The sequence below is a fragment of the Calonectris borealis genome, chromosome 1 (assembly GCF_964195595.1).
Source record: "Calonectris borealis chromosome 1, bCalBor7.hap1.2, whole genome shotgun sequence".
In the NCBI taxonomy this organism is placed as follows: Eukaryota; Metazoa; Chordata; class Aves; order Procellariiformes; family Procellariidae; genus Calonectris; species Calonectris borealis.
The window spans coordinates 1,463,808-1,488,452 of record NC_134312.1 but is presented as its reverse complement, the minus strand read 5'-3'; the positions used below and the strand labels follow the sequence as shown (position 1 = coordinate 1,488,452).

The following is a 24,645-nucleotide window of genomic DNA, read 5'->3' as shown; positions in this document are numbered from 1 at the left end:
CCCGCAACTGCACACAGAAGTTTTTCCCTGGCTACCGTGGGTACAAAGGTGTTCAGTGTCAATATTAAATCCAAGTTGTAGATTACTTGAAAAATTGAGGTTTTTACCCAATTTACCCCTAATTTGGCTCGCAGCAGCAGATTAAATGACTTCAGCTCGTGCTGCCGCTCAGGTCTGCAAAACGCCAAATTTCTATCACAGCTCAGATGCCGTTCTGCAAAACCAAAACCGACCTGCTGCAGATCTCCTCCCAACCACCAGTCTCAGAATATGGGAGAACTTGTATTTTAACCTGCTCTTCGGAGAAGCAATGCAGAAAGGATTATTATTATTCACTGATAATACATTTTTTCAATATTTGGTTATTTGGTTAATAATAAGAGGTGTACTGTAGTAAATGTAGGACCTTGGCAAGAACGTTGAGACATAAAAGACTGTTTGAAATAATGACCTTAAAGATAATGAGCATTTTAAAGCTTAGGCTAATTATTTCTTGAAATGTGGCTGTTCACTCCCCCGTTGTCCTGAGAAACCACATAAAATGCAAATCAGTCAAGTTAAAATCCTGATTAAAAACATTGCTAGAGGACATAACCCTAAGCCCTTTGCAGATGGAGTTTGATGCCACAGCAGCTTTAAACCATCTATAAAATCACACATCCATGCTGCAAAAGGAAATTGCTACGGCCATAAGAAAAAAAGCTTTATTTAAATAAAGTTTCTGTCATCTGGTCCCGATCCCAGCGGCACCGAATTCATAAAGGAGAAAATTACAGAGGGGGATAGATCCGTAGGGAGAGGTTTGTTGCTTGTTTTTAAGCAGAAGTCCACACTTCTACAATTAGTACAAAAAAATCCACATTTGAAACAATGAATAAAGTTGCGTATTATGCAAAGTTTATCACTGCTAACCCTTAAATGCAGAATTAATTTCCTCACTGTTGATATAAATACGACATAACTTGGGTGAAAGCTGAAAAAATTGCAGTCTAAAAACAATGAGTGAGAAGCAGAACTGTAATTTTACAAGAATAAAATCCAAAAAGCTTAAGAAAGCGATAGTGGGGCTACATAAAGTTGGATAGTAAAGGGGAATAATGAAGTTTGACTCAAATCACCATGCACAGACTCTATTTGTAGATAAAGATTTCTAGGAGTTGAAGAATACCAACTTTTTATTATAGTGGTCTAAGTATTTTTAGAAGAACTACCAAGAGGGATGACTTCAAAAACAGAAATGGAAGACATGAGCAGAAACCTAGGAAGATGTAAGAAAAATTGATACAGGATTTCAGTGCTCCTGAAGTATCACGAACATTTCTGGACCACAAGCCAGCGCACAGACCCTCGGGGGACACGTGAAGCCAACCTCCAGACACGCAACCTTCTGTCTTCCAAGCGCTGCCTGCTTTTTGGAGCAATGTCATTATATTTTCAGCTGCTTTGGGAATTCTTTCCACCAGAGAAGCAAAGCAGAGAAAAGTGTATTTTAGTATTTGCTGGTATCTATTCTAACCTCTTTAACCACCAAAATGAAGCTGAGCAGCACACGATGCCCTGAAGGGTGTCTTAAGTTTTAGAGGTTTTATTCCAACAACAGAATCCAAATTGATGATAAAAATTAAAGTGGCTGAAAATTAAAGTATCTGCTGTGCTGCTCCTGATGAAATTCCAAGTCTCCTGGAAGACACTGCAGTTTCTCTCACTCCTCCTCCCCGCTGGTCTCAAACTGCTATAAAAATTAGTTAATACAACACATCTGCAAGACAGGGTGGCCCACGGGGGACCATTCCCTCCGTCGCTCGACCATTTTCAATTAGGCGAAGAACGATGCTGCCCTGGCAGGGGAGAATGTCTAACAGTCCTCGTTAATATCGGGCTTTAACGACCCTCGTTCCAGCTAAACGCCATCGTATCCCAACGTGGAGCAGCGAGATCTGAAGATCTCTCCAGAAATTAAGCGGCAATCTGCTGGTTAGGTGCTGATTAAAATAATAAGCTAAATAACTCACCATCCAGTCGGGGATGTGGAAAGCAGAGGCGCTGGCATTGCTGTCCCACTTCTCCATAGGTGAAGCCCTCCACGCTCACATTTGTTTGGCAGAAGGGACGCAGCGGGACGCAGCGGGATGCAGCGGGACGCAGCGGGACGCAGCGGGACGCAGCGGGACGCACCAGCCCAGCAGCCAGGCCCCCCCGCCTTGAGCTGCTCACCGGGGGCTTCAGTGGCCGGATCTTCTCCCAGCTGAGGTCTTCGTTACGAACCAGCCTCGTTAGCCAAGCGTTCAGGGGTGAGACGGGCAGCGCGGTTCCTCATTTCTGTTCAAAATCCCGCGCCGGGAGAAGCGCTCAGATCCAGCCCATTTTTGCAGCCGTGATTTCACGCCGACCCCGGCTCTGTTCGACGTTTGAGCCGAAAACAAACGAGAGCAACCTCGTCACGGCGTGGAGGAGATGTCCGTCCATCGCCTGCCTATGCCCCTAGCCCTGCGTCACCAAAACGCCGATACCCTGATCGATACAACAGCAAGGTCAAAGAGGCACACCTATATTTAGAGCTATAGTCTCCTGCAACGAGGACTATACTTGGCACCGTCAAAAGTTCACGCAACTCCAAACAAAACAACATGCCGCTAACGCTGAACGGCTTTCAGCTTCTAACTCAATATACTTAGAAATGAACTTCATAATCCCGTGGCCGTGCGCAGAACCAGGTAAATATTTTAGAATTATTTGCATTTAGCCCCATCTCAGGGAAAAGCAGGGATGGAGCAGGCTGGCGGGGCTGCAGCTCCCTCTGCTGAGCACGCTCAGCCCTTGCTCTGCAGAAGGAGAAGAGGACAGAAATGAAGATTTTGCAGACAGAGCGATTGCAAAAGGATCTCCTGCTCCTGCAAAGGCAGGTTTCTGCGGCTGGCGGCTCCACAACAGCCCGGACTGGGATACAAACAAAATTTTGCCACTTTGCAGTGCTGAAGACTTGAGTTGAGGTTTCAACTTAACTGAAACCTCCCTGGTTCACTCAAAATAACGAAGGATTCCACCCTCAGGAATTAATGAGCCACCTGTGACCGTTTTCTGAGCCCGCTTTGGTATTTTGTCAGTACGTTTCCACCCGCAAAGCGAACAGGGCAAAGCGAAGGTGGGGCTGGCAGCACCTCGCTGGGGATGCTCACGGAAATCCCCCTTCTCTGCCGGAAAGGTCCTGCAGCTCATCAGCCCACACAAACACCCCCTTGTTTTAGTTTTCTTCAAAAAAAGCATTTTATTTGGGGCAACAGTTGACACAAACCTCCTTTCACCGACTTCTTCCTATCCTGGCAGCCGGGCAAGCAACTTGGCTTGTGAGCCACCAGTAGACACATCCCGATGGGCTGCCAGCACACCTGGATGGACAGAAGAAGTTCCCGGGTTCCCTTCCTTGCTCTGCTCTCTCGTCAGGCGAACAATTTAAATGCTGGAAATTTTGGAGTTTGCTGTTTCTGGCTAAGACAGGGTGGCAGGGGCTACAGGTGAAAACAAGTCGAAGAGGCGTAACTCAAACCTTCTGGGCAAACACCACGCACAACCCAAGTCGAGTAGATATATTTTGTCTGCATCACCACCTAAGTCGATTAGCAGAAACCGGGAAAAGTTTGTTATTTTTTTGGGCGATATTTTCACACTGTTGGCAAGCGCACCCTTCCAGATTGAAAGAAGCTTCTGTTCAGTGCTGCCTTCAAGCCTTCAGGCCATTATATTCCCATCTCCAAGCAACATTAAGCTTAACTTTGAGCCAGAAAAAAACTCTTTATCTAGGCACTCCCCTGAGCAGCAATTCAGCCAGCTGCGGAGGCTGGTAACGTCCCCTCCTGCTGCAGGAGAGACGGCAGCGCACAGCGGTCCCTCACCGGGCAGACATCTTAGACCTTCCCACCAGACCCAACACACCACCGGGCACCAGAGGTATGGGTTTTGCACAGCACGTATATTCCCGTATAGCAGGTAAAGTGTTTCCCAGAGCAGTAGCTGTCCCTGCACGCTGGGCATCCCTGCCCCAGCACAAAACATCTCCCAGGTTGCTCCACTACCTTCGTGGCTTGAAAGCAAACTCCGTACCTGCACCCATACAATAATTATGCCTTCCTCAACCTCTTTTTAAGGTTCACCATCGGATGCCGTTCACCTACTCTTATAGTGAGGTCGTTCCTTAAAACAGCTGCTGCCACCAGTGATCTTCAGAGCCTGCTTTGCCACACAGTCACGGGCAGCCTCATCTCAGATGCTCCCTGTAGCAACAGGACAAGGGGGAATGGTTTTAAACTTCAAGAGGGTAGATTCAGACTAGATATAAGGAAGAAGTCTTTTACGATGAGGGTGGTGAAACCCTGGCACAGGTTGCCCAGAGAGGTGGTAGATGCCCCATCCCTGGGAACATTCAGATCAGGTTGGACGGGGCTCTGAGCAACCTGATCTGGTTGCTCATGGCAGGGGGGTTGGACTAGATGACCTTGAAAGGTCCCTTCCAACCCAAACTGTTCTATGACTCTATAATAAACGGGGGCTCATATTGCTGTAAAATTAACCTCAAAACCATCTCATACATTGCTGGTGTCGTAGGTGAGCCAGCTTCAGTTTTGCTGTTAAAGGCAGGGGGTTTGGGTCATTTGAAAGACAGAACGAACCATCTATGCACAGAATCTGGCTTAAAAAGGACAGGCAACACAAAACCTTGCCAAAAATACTGCACCGGCACAGTAGGCCACAAAAAAAAAAATGCAGCCTGGCTGCTGTAGACCCAAGGGACAAACAGTTTATTCTGTTTGAGCCACGTTGTCCAAACTAACGTAAGAACCGCTCAGGATTCGCGGTTTCAGGGTCCCCAGGTGCAAGACACAGCAGAAGCTCAGTCTCGTTGACTACCCGCATCTTCGGCGTAAGCCCTGACATCTGCTGACTTACTGACACCCCAGACCACGGCAACGCTCCCAGTTATTGCTCAAACACATCTTTTAGCCTTCAAAATACTTAAGGAACACTGACAATTAACCGTGCCTGTCAACAAATTAGCAGCAGCACTGATTGGTAAAGGAATTGTAAAGGCAGCCAATATTGAGAAGTTGTTGCATACGTGGCAAGCCTTGCATAGACGTTAGGTAAGTGGGCAGCGAGGTGGACTAAAAACTGGTTGAACTGGCCCAGAAGGTTGTGACTGGGTGGCACGAAGTCCGGCTGGAGGCCAGTCACCAGCAGCGCGCCCTGGGGTCCATACTGGGGCCAGGGCTGTTGCTCATCTTCATTGATGAGCTGGGCGACAGGGCAGAGCGCACCCTCACCAAGCTAGGAGGTGACAAGTGGGAGGAGAGGCTGATCCACCTGGACAGCCTGGAGAAACGTGCAGAGAGGACGCTCATGAAGTTCAGCCAAGGGAAATGCCAACTCCTGCTCCTGGGGAGGGATAACCCCATACACCAGTACATCCTGGAGAGGAGCTCTTCAGAGAAGGTCCTGGGGGTCCTGTGGACACCACGCTGACCATGGGTGGCAATGTGCCCTCGAGGCAAAGGTGGCCACCAGTGCTCTGGGCTGTGTTGGGCAGAGTGTTGCCAGCAGGAGAGGAAGGTGGTCCTGCCCCTCTGCCCATCACTGGTGTGCTGGGTCCAGTGCTGGGCTTCCCAGGGCAAGAGAGACAGGGGCATACTGGAGTGAGCCCAGCGCAGGACCATGGTGATGGTTAAGAGAGTGGAGCATCGGTCACACGAGGAGAGGCCAAGAGCTGGGACTGCTCAGCCTGCAGAAGAGACGGCTCAGGGGGACCTGCCAGTGTGTACAAACACCTGACGGAAGCCGGGCTCTTCTCGGTGGTGACCACTGAACGGAAATGAGGCATCACAGAATCATAGAAACATCTAGGTTGGAAAAGACTTAAGCTCATCAAGTCCAACAGTTAACCTAGCGCTGCCAAGTCCACCACTAAACCATGTCCCTAAGCACCACATCTACACGTCTTTTGAATACCTCCAGGGATGGTGACTCCACCACTTCCCTGGGCAGCCTGTTCCAAGGCTTGACAGCCCTTTTGGTGAAGAAATTTTTTGCACAAACTGAAATACAAGAAACTCTTTTTAATCACAAAATCCCTTTCTTTTACGGGGAGGGAGGTCGTGCACTGGCACAGGCTGCCCAGAGAAGTTGTGGAGGCTCCATCCTTGGAGATATCCAACACCCGACTGGACGCGGTCCTGGCCAACCTGCTCTAGGTGGCCCTGCTTGAGCACAGTGGGCTGGACTTGATGATCCCCTTGAGATCGCTTCCAACCTCAACCATCCTGTGAAGTTTGATCCAACTCTGCTTACTAACAAAAGGTTCATATATATTAAACACCCAGATGTTGCATTTTTCCTTGAAAATGCATGCAACGCAAACCTTTTAAGTTTTGGACAATATCTTGGATCAGGGATTTCAACACCACATTTGTCTGCAAAGAACAAGTCTGTGTTCCATCACTTCTCATGCTGGGCCCTACAACCTTATTTTAGCAAAAGAAACGTAGAAAAAGTGGGTAATGTATTCTTGCCTGCCACCACTTAAGTTATTTTTAAGTTTTAGATGAAATGAAGCTTTAGCTCAGAATAAGTAAGGATTTGTTTCTCCTTCTCTAACACGATCCCTTCATGCGAGAGGTGAAGACACAATGAAAACACATTGGAACAAAATCTGCCTGATGCTACCCAACGTTAGCTGCCTGTGGATGGTGGTTTCCAACATCCATGACTCAAATCAGTGCTTATTATAAAAAAAAAACAAACCAAACCAGCACTGAGCTGCTCAGAAAGCGGCACTGTGCTAAGTACCCAGCTCCAGGAAAAGTGCTAACGGTTAGAAAAAGCTTTTAAAAACCTTCTTCAGCAGGGAGATGAGTCGGTCACCGGGCCAGATGAACCAAGGACACTCTTTTGCTTGGTACTATGTTTCATAGCAGAGAAAAACAACGGTTCAAACCTCAGTGAATATACAGCTTTCAGTCACCGAAAGCTTAACGGGACTAAAGCCCTGACCGGAGAACAAGAATTAGCAATTATTGCTCAAATACGCAGAAATAGGTGGCTTGGCGTTTCTGCGGAGAAGCTGGGTACAATTGAATGACCTGCTTGAGAGTTGTTGCAGCGGAAGCATGAAAACAAGCCGGCCCTGGAAAGCACGCTGGGCTGTCGGAAGAACAAGGTAACGAGAAATTAATGCGAGATGAGAAGCTGCAAAAGCCCTGCGCAGACACGAGGGGGAGCGAGAGCCTGCGGAAAAAAAATCCCAAAGTTTAAGCCTTGACCGATGAAGAAAAATGGTAGAAAACCGAGTGGCTTTGAGGACCATCCAGATTTATGTTGAGACATTTGCAGAAACGTCTTCCAACCTGCAAGCGTGATCAGCTGCTCGGGAAATTAATGCAGATTGGCAGGAGATTAACAGCCTTTTCCTATGTAAAAGGTGAGATAAGGAGGAGTCCCCGTGTGGTGTCCTGGGGTCCCCGAGCTGATGCTAACACAAACCTGCACGTCCCCATCAACGGCTTTAGGCACAGCTCACCTGGGACACACCTGCAGCAGGGCACGTCCCCTGCCCTCCCCACTCCTGCAAGGTGTTTGCTATCAGGCAGACTTAAACCCCACCAGCTTCTTGTTCTGAAATTGTTCTCAAATTCAAATTCTCTTAAATCCCGATCGCGCCCTTCGCCCCATCGTGGCATGACCCAACCAACGGGGAGACGCCAGCGCAGCACCACCCGGCTAATGCGGGGCTGCCTCTGTTCTCCACTTCGGGTTTTCAAAGCGATGTTTTCCCAAGCGAGTTATAAATTCTCCCGTTTTAAAAGTTTCTGCCAAGCCAACAGAATGGTCTTTACAGGAGTTATATAATTTCTGCAGGACTTTTCAGTTTTATATCGTATCAAGTTTACCACGAATATTACTGCAGCCCAGACTGATTCAGACCACGGACGAGCACCTTGCAGCAGGGAGGCACCAAGCTCTTCAAAGGCTCGAACGGCCGTTTCTTGAACATTTTTTCAGTCGTCCTTGCAGCTGTGTGGGTACAGTGGCCCGGGGAACGGTTCCAGCTCAGGACAACAACAGATAGAAGGACACTTCTTATTTTTAACGCAGACAGGTCACTGCCTGGCCCCGCAGGCAAGCGTACAAGATGCTGCATGATATGGGAAGCGTAAACCAGCACTGCTCCCTTGTTTTTCTAGTAGATACGATATTTCTGAAATATATAGACAAGTGATCCTCTTCCCCATAGGGGAAATGGAGAAAAAAAAAAAGCAAAACTAGATTTGGAAGGCTCTTTCCTGTGACATCTACAAAATCTGCTCATGCCAGCTCTTCACCCTGCACAGCTATTACCAATACTTACTGGGAACTCATTTTCTTGCTAACTTCTTCCACTCTGTCAGCTGTGCTTCACCCTTCCCCTTCCAAGCAGCCCAATTCTTCAGTATTTATAACACTGTTGACCACCTGAACCATCAACTCAGCTTAGTTAAAGTGCTTGCAGAAACTACAGGCTGGGCTTTACAGCAAGGACCATCTTCAGGCAGGCGTAGCTCCTGGTATCATCTTTTAGTTATAATGGTGTAGGTATCGTGTATAAATTTAAGTATAATGGTCTAGGTATCATGTTTGGGTCTGGAAAAGAAGATGTTAGCTTGCACATGGGCTTCAAGAGATGCAAATTATTTAACAGCAAAAAATTTGTTAGTAAATCTGTTAACGTCACCTCCCTACACAGCTGTTCCTAAACCTGCTCGTAAAGGTCTGAGCAAGTGCCTGGGCCGCTGCAGAGCCGCGAGCAGCCTCCTCCCTCTTGCGCCGGAGAGGACGGCCATTGTGTCAGCGCTGCCACGGATCACAACCCCGGCAGCGTCCCACCACGCTGCTACAATGAGCTCTACAATCAGCTTACCCAACCACCTCTGCCGCGTTCCCCGCAGACCCCGCGCACGGTACGACCTGCCTGGGCACGTTCAGGACACGTCCACCCCGTTCACATCTAAGCCTCCTTTGAAGCCCCCTCCGCTGCGCTCCTCAGAGAAAACCCATCTGTTTTTTACTTTGCTGCTTCTCCTCCGGTCGTTGCCCGCTCGTCCTCCAACTGTAAACTTCTCAGAGCGAGTTCTTCATCGTCACCACTTTTGGGAAAGCACAAGAGCAGGTATTAACTTCTGCAATCCTGTGAAATCGTAGGGACTTGAACTTCCAGCTCAGGCAGGAGCTCCAGGTCAATCCGTGAAGAAAGCACCAAAGGTCTGTGCAACCAGGGGGATGAGTTTACTCAAGATTAAAGGTGGTTTCAAAGCACTCTGGAACGGGAAGATCGTCAGCTGCTCGGCACTAGAAGTCAAATGAGTGTGTTGAAGGTGCTGAGGCTAAATAACAAATGGTAAATTAATTTATGCTCTCCTTTTTCTATTTCTTTTTAAATAAGGAGTATCCAGAAGCACAGCTAATAGTGCCGGAATACAGATCTGCTTCAAAATCAGGCTGTTTACAGATCCTGCTTCTAGATTTTATCATCAGAGGAAACTTCTTTAAAAAAACCCTGATTTTCCCACAGGGCTTCAAATACTCCAGGGACGTGCAGAGTTCTGCATCCGAAACCATGACCCAGCTCAAGCAGGCTGTGGTATCAAGCAGGAGGCAAGGCAGCCCCATATGAATTCCTGCCATTCTTGAATTACAGCATCACCCCCGCTATAAATAATTCCAAAATATCATCTCTCTAATACTACGAGTACAAGACAAGCTGGCTGGAGCAGACAGGGACAAGCACCTATCCCTGAGGAACAGCCTGGAATGTCTCTCCATCCCCTTGGGGGCAAAAAGCCACCAGCAGCGTGGTCATGCTGGCCAGCCAGCTTGAATGTGTCCCCGTTTTAGAGCACAGGAAACGTAACAGATATGCCAGGAACAGTTTAAATAACGTATTTTCTCATTAACAGAATTAAAATGTGTTCTAAGCACTCCCTGAAGAATAAAATATCTGCATTGTGTAAACCAGGTGGATCTTCAAGGAGAAAGAGGCAACTTCTTAGCACACCCTTGCCTGCAGACAAATATTCACCAACTTCCATGAGCCTGATTGTGCAGAGGTCTCTCGATCAAATAAAAAGCAAGGGGTAAGGTCTTCAACAGCTGGAAAGTTTCTATGAACTCAAAAAGGATTCTGCCATTAAGAATTACAAGAAAGCGATTGTATGAGTTGGAGTTTGAATTAGAAAGGGCTGGACTTGGAGAGGACGGCTCTTCCATGGGTTACGCTGTGGAGCACCAGCTTTTAAACGGCTTCTTTAACAGGCAAAGTGAAGCTCAAAGCAAGATGATGAGACTCAACACATGCGAACGCAGAGGCCATCCTGCGTCTACATTTCTCATCAAGTCAGCCACGCTTCCTATTAGAGCAAGATTGCCCCTATTGAGAAGGACAACGAAGCTGGTGAAGGGCCTGGAGCACAAGTCTGATGAGGAGCGGCTGAGGGAACTGGGGTTGTTTAGTCTGGAGAAGAGGAGGCTGAGGGGAGACCTCATCGTGCTCTACAACTACCGGAAAGGAGGTTGTAGCGAGGTGGGGGTTGGTCTCTTCTCCCAAGTAACAGCGATAGGACGAGAGGAAATGGCCTCAAGTTGCACCAGGGGAGGACGTGAGGAGAAATTTCTTCACTGAAAGAGTGGTCAGGCCTTGGAACAGGCTGCCCAGGGAAGTGGTGGAGTCCCCATCCCTGGAGGTATTTAAAAGACGTGTAGATGAGGCGCTTAGGGACATGGTTTAGTGGGCATGGGGGTGTTGGGTTGACGGTTGGACTCGATGATCTTAGAGGTCTTTTCCAACCTTAATGATTCTGTGATTCTACGATTCTGTGAAGATGAACCTGGGTCAGATCCAAGCCCACGACGGCTTTTGTGCTCTCTCGCAGGAAAAGCACCAAATATGAGTCATATTTCTACTGGAAGACTCCCGGTATTACTTACAGCACAAAAACCCAACAGGAGACTTTCCAGACTAGTAGCGGTCTTGAGAGAAGACAAAACTTCTGATGTATTCCCAAGCTGGCAGCGACTCAAGGATCTGACCTTCCAGGAGGCAGAAGTGGTTGTCAAGAGGCCACAAGCAAAGCGGTGACAGATCTGTATGGTCCCACGTAAGGGCACAGATCCGGTGGTTTTACAGGACACTCATTGTTTTGCTTTCAATTTTACAACACATAAAATTGCCCCTTCCCAGGTATATCGGAAAATACAAGAAAGAGCAAAATGTTTAATTTCCCCAAGGTAAGGATGGTTTTTGGCACTGAAAAGTTGAGTGTAAGTCTACCTCCCCCAAAAAATTAACTACACGTTTTACATTTATTTTTCTTCCAGGGAAGCAAGTACAAAAATCCCAATCTGACCGCGAAAGTTAGGTTTGAATACTCTCCTCTCCCAAGACCTGTGCAGCAATACCTGCCGCTTACTGAGAATTCAGAGTCTTCTGTAGCTGAACAAACAGCTGCTGCATACCAGGAAGAGGGGAACTGTATCAAAAAAGGGGATAATCGGCCGCCTTCTATATGGAAGCTCTGCGCCTGCAGGAATGCCAACATCACAAACCCAAAAATAACAAAAAAAAAAGGTTTTTTTAATTTGCTCTAAACTCGGAGGAAAAAAGGGCACTTGTATCAGTGCGGTCTTTGACAGCAAGTTTCATTCCAGCGCATGGATGACAAAGGGCTTGCTGTGGCTCAAACACAAGCAGAACAAAGATTAACGAGGAGGTCCAAAGAGAAAAGCCATTTACACATTTCTGAAAGCAACAACGTCATTCGGAAACAGAGACACCGAACAATTTGAGTCTGTACGTGCCTGGCACTTCGGAACCCCCAGGCAGTAGGTGCATCCCATCCCCTCCCACCCGTTTGCAAACCGCTCTGCGTTTTCACAATCCGTCCGCGTGCATCGCGTCGCACGAGGACAGATACCGGCTGCTTGGCTGGCAGAGGCGGCTCGGAGAGGACGGATGCGTAACCACAGCTCAGGACTCTGTGCAGAGACAACTCCTAAGCCTTTGAATAAACAGCATAACGAATCAGCCTTCAAATGGCCAAATGATTAATTTTGATCACAAGCAAACTGAAAGCCAGAAGGCCGACCCTACCCTGGGCTGCATCACCAGCAGCGTGGCCAGCAGGTCCAGGGAGGGGATTCTGCCCCTCTGCTCTGCTCTGGTGAGACCCCCCTGCAGCGCTGCGTCCAGCTCGGGGGTCCTCAGCACAGGACAGACATGGACCTGTTGGAGCGGGTCCAGAGGAGGCCACGAAGATGATCAGGGGGATGGAACAGCTCTGCTGTGAGGAAAGGCTGAGAGTTGGGGTTGTTCAGCCTGGAGAAGAGAAGGCTCTGGTCAGACCTTATTGCGGCCTTTCAGTGCTTAAAGGGGGCCTACAGGAAAGATGGGGAAGGACTCTTTATCAGGGAGTGTAGCGATAGCATGAGGGGTAACAGCTTTAAACTGAAAGAGGGTAGATTTAGATCAGATATAAAGAAGAATTTCTTCACTCTGAGGGTGGTGAGGCACTGGCACAGGTTGCCCAGAGAAGCTGAGGATGCCCCATCCCTGGAAGCGTTCAAGGTCAGGTTGGACGGGGCTCTGAGCAACCTGGTCTGGTGCAAGATGTCCCTGCCCATGGCAGGGGGGCTGGACTAGATGGTCTTTAAGGTCCCTTCCAACCCAAACCATTCTGTGATTCTTCGCTCTACCTGTACAGGATCCACTGGAACACTCCTACAGGTCAAGACACTGATTTTTTTTTTTTTTTATTTTAAGATGATTATGTACTATAAAGAATAATTTCTATTTCAGTATGCTTAGATTTCTAGTTTTATTAACTTTTTAACTTTACTACCTTGTCAATGGCATGCATTTGGAAACTATTTTTAAGTTTATCCATCTACGGAAATATTTTTGGAGCTGAAGCTCCGAACTGGAGCTCACATTCATGTGCAGGTCCACCGACCTGTATGATCCTGCTACACAGCCCCCACTGCTTACCCGACTATCTCCTCTCTGCACAAAAGTAACAGCATCTTTCTCTCCCTCGGGAAATAGGCTAAGGGAATAGATGTGCTCAGAGTATTATCAACAGGCTTCTCAGGTATTGGAAAAAATCTGAAAAGGAAAACTAGCTCAATATAAAATTTTCAATGTGGAAAATACTGGGGAGCGAGAAGTCACCTGGACTGGATTGAAGCAAAACGAAGAGCTCTCCTAGAGAAGTAAGTGCCTACAGAAAAAAAAATCCTAAAAATGCAGAGCCTGCCTTCCCAGCAAGGCCGTCAAACCTAGAGCCACCGGGGTCGTTCCGTCTCCCCGGGGATATGAATATTAACCAGGAGACGAGCCTGGCTGGAGGAGCTGAACAGTCCCTGCTCTTTAACTGGAAAGCAGGAACCAAAGGGGTTGATTTCTAATGTGGGTGTGCATACATATCTTCACTAAATATTGGGCTTCTTTACTATTCTGTACATTGTAATCTTACACAGGTTTATGGCAATTAAGCCGTCTCGTCTACATTCAGTAATACGACCAGTGGTCAGACATTCAAAAGTCCAGACTGCAAATTTTACATCACTTTAACAGTGGCCAAAACCCCCTGAATGATAAATTTCTGTTAAAATCAAATTTGGAGAAGGGGCAAGAAGAGAAGCGGGACAGGAGAGTAAGAAAGGCAACACCACTGCTTTAACTGACCAAGCACTCCTTTGATACAAGGTTAAGCCACAGCGCATCCTCCCCACCCCCTGCATGAACCACCTCATCGAAAACTTGCTCCGTCAGAGGAAAAATGCTACTAGGAAAAAAAAAAAAGAAAAAAAAAAGAAAAAAAAGAAAAAAAAAAGAAAAAAAAGAAAAAAAGACGAAAAAAAGCCCTATTATATCCACTCACTTGCAAGTCTAAACAAGTATTTTATGTACACCACCCCAGACAGACTGACCAGTTCTTTGAAAATATGCCAAATAATTTCTGCTCTCTTAATGTTTTATCCAGCTGATGTCAGCTGAATCATTTTGTTTGCCACCAGCCTCCTACTCTGTTATACGCAAACATTTGTGCTTTAATTCTCCTCCATTAAAAACATGGATGAAATCTGCAGTAAGGTTCACATCTGCTCCACCCCTGGCTATCGCGACGCACTCTGCATTGGGATTATCTTATAGGACAGATTATTTTATAGGCTTCAGATACAACCAAAATATTATACCTTTAGCAGCAGCCATTATATATATTATATATATAGCAGCAGCCATTGGAGAGAGAGAGAGAGAGAGAGAGAGAGTGTGTGTGTGTGTGTGTGTGTGTGTATAAAAAATACCCATTTAATACCAGTACCTTGTAATTTCTCATGCCCCTACTTGCTTCTGAGAGCAGTTTTAGGCAAATTAGAAAGGCTTGGTTTTGCTTTTTAAAGCACGGTGCTCATTATTTTATACTTGAAGTCAGGCTCTTCAGTAATTAGATGTAGGTCTAATTTCTTTCACAGCCTCTTGCCTTTCAGAGTTCAATGGCCTTCAGAGATCAATCTGCAGTTTACTTGTGGAGACAGAAGTCTGATTGCCAACCTGTCAAAACATGGATCCCTTTAAGACCCAAACAAAGGCTTAGCGGAGCCACCCCTATGACCAACTTACCCTTTGTTTACTGCAACCTGGCATGGCCCTAATGGTTATTTAATCAATACGTCTGCAGTTACACACAGGTTTTTAAAGCTAAAAGGGATGCAGACCACTTCCAGTTCTGCCCATCGTGAGAAAGGCTTCATGAAACCAGGACATCAAACCTGGTATTTTGCCAGAGACACAAATGAAAATTAGTTTGAAAGCTTTAGTCTAAGCTTGTTTTCTGTGCTTAAAATCCAACTCTAAGACAGTTTCTACTTCGAAAGCCTCCTATGTGGGATGGTCAAGCCAAAATGACCATGACTGTGGGTGAGAGTGGTAAATAAGAATAAAAAGCCAAGAACTCACAATATTTTGAGGACACAGTAACAGCCAGATAGAAGCTCAGTAGCCCCTCATGGAAGGAGAACCACATAGGTGGAAGGACAACCTACAGCATCTTTCCCGCTGCATTAGGTCTCATTAAAATATCTTCTATCAGGAGAGTCTTATTAATGGTGTAAAAAGGTCCTCCCGCCCCGTGATCTGATAGCAGTGGACAGATTACAGCTCATCTGAGCTTCCTCAACTCTTGCCGTTACAACTTTTTAAGCTTTCTGCAGTCTGTATTTCGGGTGGACAGAGCCACAGCATCGTTATCATTTGGACAAGAATTAGAGACGTAAACCTGGGAGAGATCTGGAAGTTTTCTTCAGGCTTTGGTGTGTGGTGGGGAAAGGAAGATTAAGAAATAAAAAATAAAATTAAATTAAAAATCAAGACTCCTGGGCACTCTCAATATCGCTGCCTTACCTGACTGCTACAGCGCTAACGAGGAGGAGGTGAACTGCTGATTACATTCAGAAATGGTGAGCTCCACGTTTGGACAAAAAAAAAATGAACACATACGCAGTCGATAAGCGCAGGGGGAACATCTCTCAAAATCTGAGTGCTGGGAAAAGACCCCAAGCTGTAAGAAAACCATGCCCTGATCCAGCACTGGGCATTTGAGATGCAAAAGCCTCCCTGTTGCATGCTAGGAGCTATCAGGTTAGCAAGTCTGATTTATTCCTGTCTCCGTGTGTCGATAGCTCGATATAAACCGAAGCCTACCTCGCCGAATAAATCAGCAATACACCCAGAAACGTCACCCGGAGGAACCCGTCCCCGCCAGCAGCGAGACGGCAGCAGACTGACAAGGTTGTCTGACTGCAGACTCCCGCCGGCTTTCAGCATCCCCGAGCAATCCCACCTCCCACGCGCGGTACCCACGGCGGCAGGGCTTCTGGGGGAACTGCCAACGCGCCGAACCGGAGCTGGAAACGCCGCTACAAGCCGCTCGGCTGTCAGCCGGCTAGGGAAAATGAAGTTAATGAGCAAAGCTTTAATCAGTGGACCTTGGTGTAATCAGAAACAGAGCTCCTTGAATACGTAATGACAGGCCATCTCTCCCTGACTTTCCTCTTTCCCATGGGAAGAAAGTTACAGCGTCTCAAACGGAAAAGAAAAAGCCTTCGAATCAGAGATTAAAGATTCCCGTACACAAATGCAGCTTTTCTCTAAGCACCGGTTCGTCCCGCACGTCCTCCCCGGGGCAGAAAGCACCTGGACCGCAGGAGATCCAAGAGCAGGATCAGCAACGGCTGGAGTAAGGAGAAGAAACGTGTTTGCTCATATAATATTGCTGTTTTGCTAATAAATCTACATAGAGACACGCCTCATTAACTGAGGAACAGTTTAATTCAAGGTTGTGGCAAATAAAAACAAATGCTTATCTGAAATCTACCCCAGATGACGAGGGTGTATCCCTGTGTCCTCTGCAGGTCCGTGCTTTCTTCGAGCAGAGCCACGGGCACTTTTTCCAGGCAAGATGCTCACGAGTTTTACTCCCACCCCAGTTTAAGAGCCTTTACTAACCCTTACTAACAGGCCGTTAAAGGCCCCTCGTCACACGGAGATTACAGCGGTCAGCCAAGAGCGCAATCCCCAGCTGATGGCTGTCAGGTCTTCACTTTCCCATGGTCAAAGCACACGGACTGAATTTGAACAATCTCGACCCATTTAGCCTCAATGACTCTACACTCCACCACCGTTTGATGTATTTAACGGGTATTAAAACCAACGAACCACTGAGCCTGACCTCCGTTTAGCACACCTAAGCCGAGTCTATAAACCTGTTTGGCTAATGCACATCTTCCTCGGGCAATTCCCTTGACTGCTTACCCTGAAGGTTAATCCCATTTAAAATTTTGCCTTATAAACCACTAGATTTTTTTTTCTTGGCTTTAGTTTGGTCTGAATGGTCTCCCTGTAAGCGCACCTTGTCATCAAGTTCCTCCTGAGTCTTGTCAATAACCTCAACAAAATCCTCCTCTCAGCATAAGGGAACTTAGAATCACAGAATCACAGAATCATTAAGGTTGGAAAAGACCTCTAAGATCATCGAGTCCAACCGTCAACCCAACACCCCCATGCCCACTAAACCATGTCCCTAAGGGCCTCATCTACACGTCTTTTAAATACCTCCAGGGCTGGGGACTCCACCACTTCCCTGGGCAGCCTGTTCCAAGGCCTGACCACTCTTTCAGTAAAGAAATTTCTCCTAATGTCCAGCCTAAACCTCCCTTGGCGCAACTTGAGGCCATTTCCTCTCGTCCTATCACTGTTACCTGGGAGAAGAGACCAACCCCCACCTCGCTACAACCTCCTTCCAGGGAGTTGTAGAGCGATGAGGTCTCCCCTCACCTCCCCTTCTCCAGGCTGAACAACCCCAGTTCCCTCAGCCGCTCCCCATCAGACTTGTGCTCCAGGCCCTTCACCAGCTTCGTTGCCCTCCTCAGGACACGCTCCAGCACGTCCATGTCCTTCTTAGAGTGAGGGGCCCAGAACTGAACACAGGATTCGAGGTGCGGCCTCACCAGTGCCGAGTACAGGGGCACGATCACCTCCCTACTCCTGCTGGCCACACTAGTTCTGATACAGGCCAGGATGCCGTTGGCCTTCTTGGCCACCTGGGCACACTGCCGGCTCATGTTCAGCCGCTGTCGACCAGCACCCCCAGGTCCTTTTCCTCTGGGCACTTTCCAGCCACTCTTCCCCAAGCCTGCAGCGTTGCCTGGGGTTGTTGTGGCCCAAGTGCAGGACCTGGCATCTGGCCCTGTTGCACCTCATACAACTTCTTCAGTACCTGAGCACCCTGCGAGCCTCCTGGGATGCGCCATGGGTTAACCGCTGCTCTCAGAAATAGATATTTGCAGAAACCACATTATCAATACTATAAGCAAAGACAAGCCAGTCTCCATTCATCCCCAGTTTGTAGTTTTTATTCTTTAAGGCTTTAGTTCAAGCTTTCTGTCACAGCATTCATTCATAGGACTTTCCGTTTCCTTGCCCACAGCGACCCTGATTAACGCCACACGCTGCCCATCCCCAGCCGTGGTCTGCAAGTGCTGCACCCTGCATCAAAACTTGGAAGGATCTGGTTTTGCACACAATTCTAGGGGTGCAGAATGAAAACGTAATGATGACAGGACTACTCTGAAATCTATCCACAATTTTTAAGCCATTTTATGTTTATTTTAGTATTTTAAACAATTTTATTTAAGGATCGGACTCATCAGCCCATTACTTGTGACTTACAGAAATCCCTGGCTATTCACTGCTCCTAACGTGACCCTCACCCGGTGCCTACCTCGCTTGCAGAAATTACAATATAATTCAAGTGATCTTAACCTTCCTGCACTGGAAGCAAAGTTCTAGTCCAACCGAGGTAGTCGTCGTTTGCACGGGGAATGTCTTTTTGCCATTAAGGACAAAATACTCCATCACGGGAGTCAGCCACCTGAGTCATTAATTGTATTTTACCTTCTGCAGACCAATCCTAACGACATTACCTTGTCACCAAGCTTCCAGACAAGCCTGAAGGTTACCTAAGAGGAAGCTGTAAAGAACAGAGCACAGTATGAATGCGAAATACAAACTCACTTTATTAATACAAAGTTATTGGGGGGAAAAAAAAAAGAAACAAACCCCACTTGGTACAGAATAAATGTGCTCTGAGAGGGAGGGAAACAGTTACCGTAAATTAAACAACCTCGCTCACTTTGTACTTTCTCCAGGTTAATCAGGCCTCAGTGAAATCAAGTTTGACAAGCGCTATTAACATCCGTTAATTTACGCATTTTAATTATTTAGCATCCAGTGCAATGCAGAGCGCGACGTGTGTTGGCTACGACCAGTCCCAGAGGAACAATAGCTGTTAGCGAACAGTTTTGTTAAACGCGCCCCGGTGCCTCGGTCCACAGAAAGCCATTGAAAAATCCTACCCTGCTGTTAAACATTAATTTTTTCGTAACAACCTCCCGGTTCCAAGGGCCGATGTGGGATCACCAGACTTCTCAAGGTCAGAAATGTTTTATTCGGCTTCCCTCTGTCTTTGTCCAGCCGTATTCAGCAACGATGCCACAATGTCCAAATCCAAATCTGTCTAAAATACAGTTTCATTGACTGTGTCAAAAATACGATTTTGAGAGCAAGCGAATTATTTTAATAATCGGATTTACAGTCTTCTTTTTAAAATAACTGCATTGCTCTGGATGACAGAAACAGCAGCACATTTCTATCGAGTTTACAGTGATTTCCTGTTCCATTTCGTTTCCTACCTGTGGCTCTCAAGGTCTGGGATGCAAACGCAGCAGAGATTCACCTCCGCTGCCATCTCCTGCCCCATTACTCACTAAAACACAGAGCAACCCACGCTTAGCGACTTCTTTTAACAAAATCTACCCGGAGTCAAATTGAAAACGAAGGTGTTCTTTATGCTTCGAATTACGAAGGAGCAATTATCAAAAACTGCATAGTCAAGAGCCCTATTCGCGTTCTTGCGGAGCCGTCGCCCAGCAGGAGCAAACGGGAGCTCTGACTCACACCAGTGCAACGAGGGCTACAGAAAGCTCCGACGAGATGGATAAATCCAGCATTATAAGCACAACAGAAATCAGAAGGGCAGGTAAATCAGTTAGGCATTCTTCATGCGTATTAAAAGATCAAGAAGAACATTTAAGTACATGTGAGATACTTAAAATTAGACTAATGAGGGATTACTAACAATTTCTCTCTCACAAACCAGAACGCTCTGACAGTTTAAAAGGCAAATGCTTTATTATTTCGTATGTGGGCTTAGCATTTACTCCCACGCTTGGGAATGGGATACACGGAGGTGACAGGCATTTGAAAGATGAGAAATTCACTGTGTACGGATTGAGAACGCTAAAGGAAGCATCAAAATTCAATGAAGAAACCTTCCTTCATCAATATTTGGAGAAGGATAAATTGATTGAGAGAGAGAGAGAGAGAGATATTAAAAAAATATATCAATTGCACTGATATTTTTACCCTTCCATAACAAAACCCCAAACAGTTTGGCCTTCTTGCTAACAAAGCCAATGTGCCCTCGTATCACTTAGATTTAACGAGAAATTGTAGATTTATCTTTGCAGCCACCCTTCTGCCAGCAGCCCCCTTCATCCCTCCTCTGCTGCCCTCTCCCCATACATACCCGTCTAATTGCTGTTATTACAGCACGGCTCTGATTTGCATCCCACCGGAGGACCAGCCAGCAAATTAAATCAGCGCACGCTGTCCCAACACATGGCTTGGGCTTCTGGGGCTGGATTGGGTTTGTTTTTTGGAGAGACAGAGAGAAGACAACTTACAAAGTACTGCCCGTCCCCGACGACAGCATCGCTCCCAGGAAGCGAATCCCTTCCAGGGAATTGCCAGAGACTCATTTTAGCGAAACGAGAACCATCGCCTCTGCGGCAGAAACAAGTTGCCTCCAGAAGCTTCAGATAATAAACTTGTTTAAAGCTCAGATGTCATTCAGACTGGGAAAGGTTTTTTTTTAAAAATAAGCCATGCTGTCAAAGCTAATCATCTCCTCCCAGTTGTTTTGTTTTTTTTTTTAAATAAACATCAGATCCCGGAGGCATTTCATGAGCAATTTAGGAAACACCCACTGCAACAGGTCCCAAGAACACGCGCGGCTTTGGCCGTATAGAACCTCAGCGAGAGTAGCATCAGTTTACTATAGATTCACGCTGAAGCAGCAGCAGGATGACTCCTGCCTGCCCTGGCTGCCGTAACGCAAAACTCAATCGCAGCCTCTTCAAAACCGGTTTTTACCCAAAGAACGACACGTGCGGCTTCTGACCCTGCGAGAGCAAACGAGGCATCGCCTGCAGATGCTCCGTACGTTGAGGGTGCTGCTGACGTCTAAGCAAGGACTCGTTTCCAGAGCGACAAGAAGATGAGATCATGGAGCTCAGACACTAACATTGCCCTTACAAAAATGAATAAACCATAAACAGCATATATAATAGACCGTGTAAGGGGATACTCCTGCAGAAGATGAGATGTCAGCACTATAAATCTTGAATGGCCCAACGGGCTATTCCGTGTTCAGGCACCACATATACTGTCCTGCATTTTTCAAATGCTACCACCACCACGCAGAATAACATAGAGCAATAATAGGCTTAAGGGAGCTCTAATGACATTTTTAAGCCATTTAACCTTTACTCTCTTGGTTTAATATAGCAATAATCCCTCCAGGTGAGCACCACCTTGTAGCTAACCCACGTGCATTTGTTACCGCAGGCCGCCCATCAGTCGTGTTCAGCTCCGGCACGGCAGCAGCCGTTATTGATGTCACCGGGCTTTCATCATAAAACGCAGAGACAATTTAACATGCAATAAAAGCCGGCATCAAACCGAGCCGCCAGCGCGCGTTCGTGCGCAGGCAGCAATGATTAGCATAATTATTTCGTGCTGCACAGGACAGCAGGAGCACCCTGCTTCGCGGGGCTGCAGAGCTCCCGCCTCAGCCAGGGGCCTCGTCGCACCCTTCAAGCACTGCATCCCTCTGCTCCGCTAAACTTGCAACTGCGATTAACACGGACACGCGCTGGCATTTCCCCGCGGAAATCCAAGTTCCCTCACGTCCTTCGTGAAGGTATACTCTTTCAGGAGGGAGAGGTGTGGCACTCTTGTAAGGAAGGTGAAACAAATTGGGAAGCCAACCCTGCCTCCCGCCTCTCGCTAAGTGAGCCCGAGCGCCTCCAAAAATGGGACAAAGAAATCTCAGTACGGACTCTGCTGCTTTTGCATTTTGTAATGAACCGTTTTAAAAGGTGTTTTTCCACTTTTTCTACTTCCGGGGTATTTCTTTATTAAAAGGAGCAATTAAAACACATCCCAGGAAAGGATGAAAGGGACAGAGAATTATCACACGCTCCTCGCAATTACTTATAAACACTTAAAACTTCCTTATTAACACCGTAAGAAAGTCTTAAACTCTTAAAACTTGTCTTAAAATTCCCCTATTGTTTTAACAATACAGAAAGATGGATGTTCCTTCAGGATCACCGTGCTTGCTTTAACGAACTAAACTGGATAACGGGGGGACAAGGCTGGCAGATGGGGCTGCCCAAAAACCTAAAACTGCTTAATTAAACGCAACCGAGCAGTAAGCACACGCCGTTAGTAAGTCCTGAGGTAGGTGTAAAAGTGAATTAGCAAACATCTGTCTTGGAAACCAAAGCTTCCCACCTCCAGCGACGGGAGAGGTATCAGGATCTGAACAAGCCAGTGCTGTGCTGTCACACAGAAGAATTCACACATGAATTTAGATGAAAAAAAAACAACCCAAAACCAAAGTAAATTGCCCATTTACTTCACATTCCACAGGGGAAGAAAAAAATGATAACTAAAAATGGAAACAACTTCACTTACCAAGCACAAAGTGTGCCTTGTAACTTCTTCCTCACAAAAATCAAACTAAAATGGAAGTTTACAATTATAACACTAGGACAGAAGCTTTCCAGTCTGCAGTGGTCTGCATGATGGTCTATAATGTGGCACGTGAGATAATATTCCTCATCAGAAAGCTCAGAGGAAAGCTTACGCTGCTCCAGGTGAGAGACAGAGACTATTTCACAGTTTGGTTTGGAAGATAGTATTTTTCTTTTTTTTTTTTTTTTTTTTAAATAAACTCCAGAGATTACATCACTGGACACCATGATTCAGCAGGATCAGAAGCAGAAAAAAAAGAAAATCAAATCCTGAAGCAGGCAAGCCTACTCCTGCCCTGCGCGCGCCTTCTCCCCCATCTCCCAGTTGCTCAGCTTCTCTCCAAACACAAGGGCTCTGAGAGACCGCCGTCACCGCCTAAACCCTCACCATGAGGCTGGCAGGTCAAGGAAGACATTAAAGTAGTAATTTGGGGAGTTGTTGCTGTGTTAAAGAGTTTTCACTCCAATTACTTTTATCGGGAAATAAACCAACGCACAGGATCTCTGGTTAAAAATGCAGCTATTGCAGGTTTGCTGGAGCTGCGCTACGTAGGAAACGCATGTAGGAAAAGCCAGAGCGCGTGTTCCTGTCAAAGTGGTGATGGATTTCCTCACTCTGTTCTCCCATCTCCATTATTATTCGAGTAAAGGCTACGCACGCTGACAAGGAGCCGAGCGGAGGAGTAATCACCGCCTCCCCTTCCTCCCACGCAGGACGACAAGTCCTCCTCGCTGCCGCAACCCGGAGCCTTGCATCATGCGCTTTTCCAAGCAGCAAAAGCACGTGCGGCAGCGTCTCGGCGAGGTGAGGTTTTGCCTGCAACAGCCATCGGAGTCGCTGCCTCTCGGGAGAAAGGGGGGAGCGTGCCGTAGGCTGCAAGCTGGCAGAGAGTTACACGTATTAGCATTTAACTGCTTTAAGGCAGATCTGGTAACGTGCGACGCCGATCGCCTTGAGGTCTGTATCGAAGATGGCTTCTGAAAAACACTAGGTGCTAAGCATTGGTTTTTAATGAACCGACGATTCAAAAACATTTTCCTGAATACGCTACATGAGCGGCTTAATCATCAGAAAAACACAATCCTTTACTGCATCAGTGTTTCCCAATCCTCCAGCATCAACGAACCATCAACCTTCCCGATTTTTAGGTCAGGACACAAACTTACAGCTAAGCCTCTAACTGAGAGCACGAGTGGGAGCGCTCTTCCACGGACCACTTATCGCAACATCACGACCACAAGCACAAGACCTTTGACAGCCACCTTCCATTTCAAAGTGGTTTGTAGGCTTTTTCTCCATTTGCATAATCCCCAACACTATTTCAAGGCAAGCGAGAAAAGCGCTGTAGAGCGCTCCTTCCAGGACTTAAAGGGGGCTTGTAAGAGAGATGGGGACAGACTTTTTAGCAGGGCCTGTTGCGACAGGACAAGGGGGAATGGTTTGAAACTAAAAGAGGGGAGATTCAGACTAGATATAAGGGAGAAATTTTTTACACTGAGGGTGGTGAGACACTGGCACAGGTTGCCCAGAGAGGTGGTCGATGCCTCATCCCTGGGAACATTCCAGGTCAGGTTGGACGGGGCTCTGAGCAACCTGATCTAGTGGAAGATGTCCCTGCCCACGGCAGGGGGGTTGGACTAGGTGACCTTTAAAGGTCCCTTCCAACCCAAGCCATTCCATGATTCTATGATTCAAGTTAAAACTGACTACATTAGTTTAATTACTACAAAAAAGCAAACATATTACCGATACGATAATACGTTTGCTTTTTTGTAGTCATCTTCTGCAGAGCACCAGGAGTCTGCAGACTCTCAAGTGAAAAACAAAAACCCCACGGACTTGTTTGTCCGAGCAGTGTATGCATGAAGATGGCTCCTGATAGCGCTGGCAATTTAGACGTTACACAGACAGCTACAACTGCATAGGGGACTGCAAGGGAAATTCTGGTATCGACACCACTCAGTCTCAGTGCTGCTGGTGTTATTTCAGCTCCCAGAAGTGTCAGTCAGGTTGAGATCTCGCTGCACATCGCAGCGTGCAGTCGAATACAGCGGGTACGTGGCTGCAGGACCCGGAGTATCCATTTCCACGTGTCAACAAGGGACAGCTACATTACACGCTTGGAAAAA

The 24,645-nt window shown here is 47.0% G+C and overlaps 1 protein-coding gene across 2 annotated transcripts in view; it reads right to left on the bottom strand.

The window, feature by feature from the left end:
• The window catches only part of AHCYL2 (adenosylhomocysteinase like 2), a 110,719-nt gene that overhangs the window by 41,394 nt on the left and 44,680 nt on the right, over positions 1-24,645 (bottom strand). Inside the window, exons 1-2 of one of the 2 annotated variants that reach the window (XM_075141529.1) lie at positions 3,293-3,498; positions 2,013-2,397 (exon numbers count right to left, since the gene is read on the bottom strand). The exons of the other annotated variant lie outside the window; for it this stretch is intronic. Coding sequence (XP_074997630.1) covers positions 2,013-2,069 — 57 coding nt within the window. The 5' untranslated portion in view covers positions 2,070-2,397; positions 3,293-3,498. Of the gene's footprint in view, positions 1-2,012; positions 2,398-3,292; positions 3,499-24,645 lie in introns of those variants that run through there. 2 annotated transcript variants of the gene reach the window in all.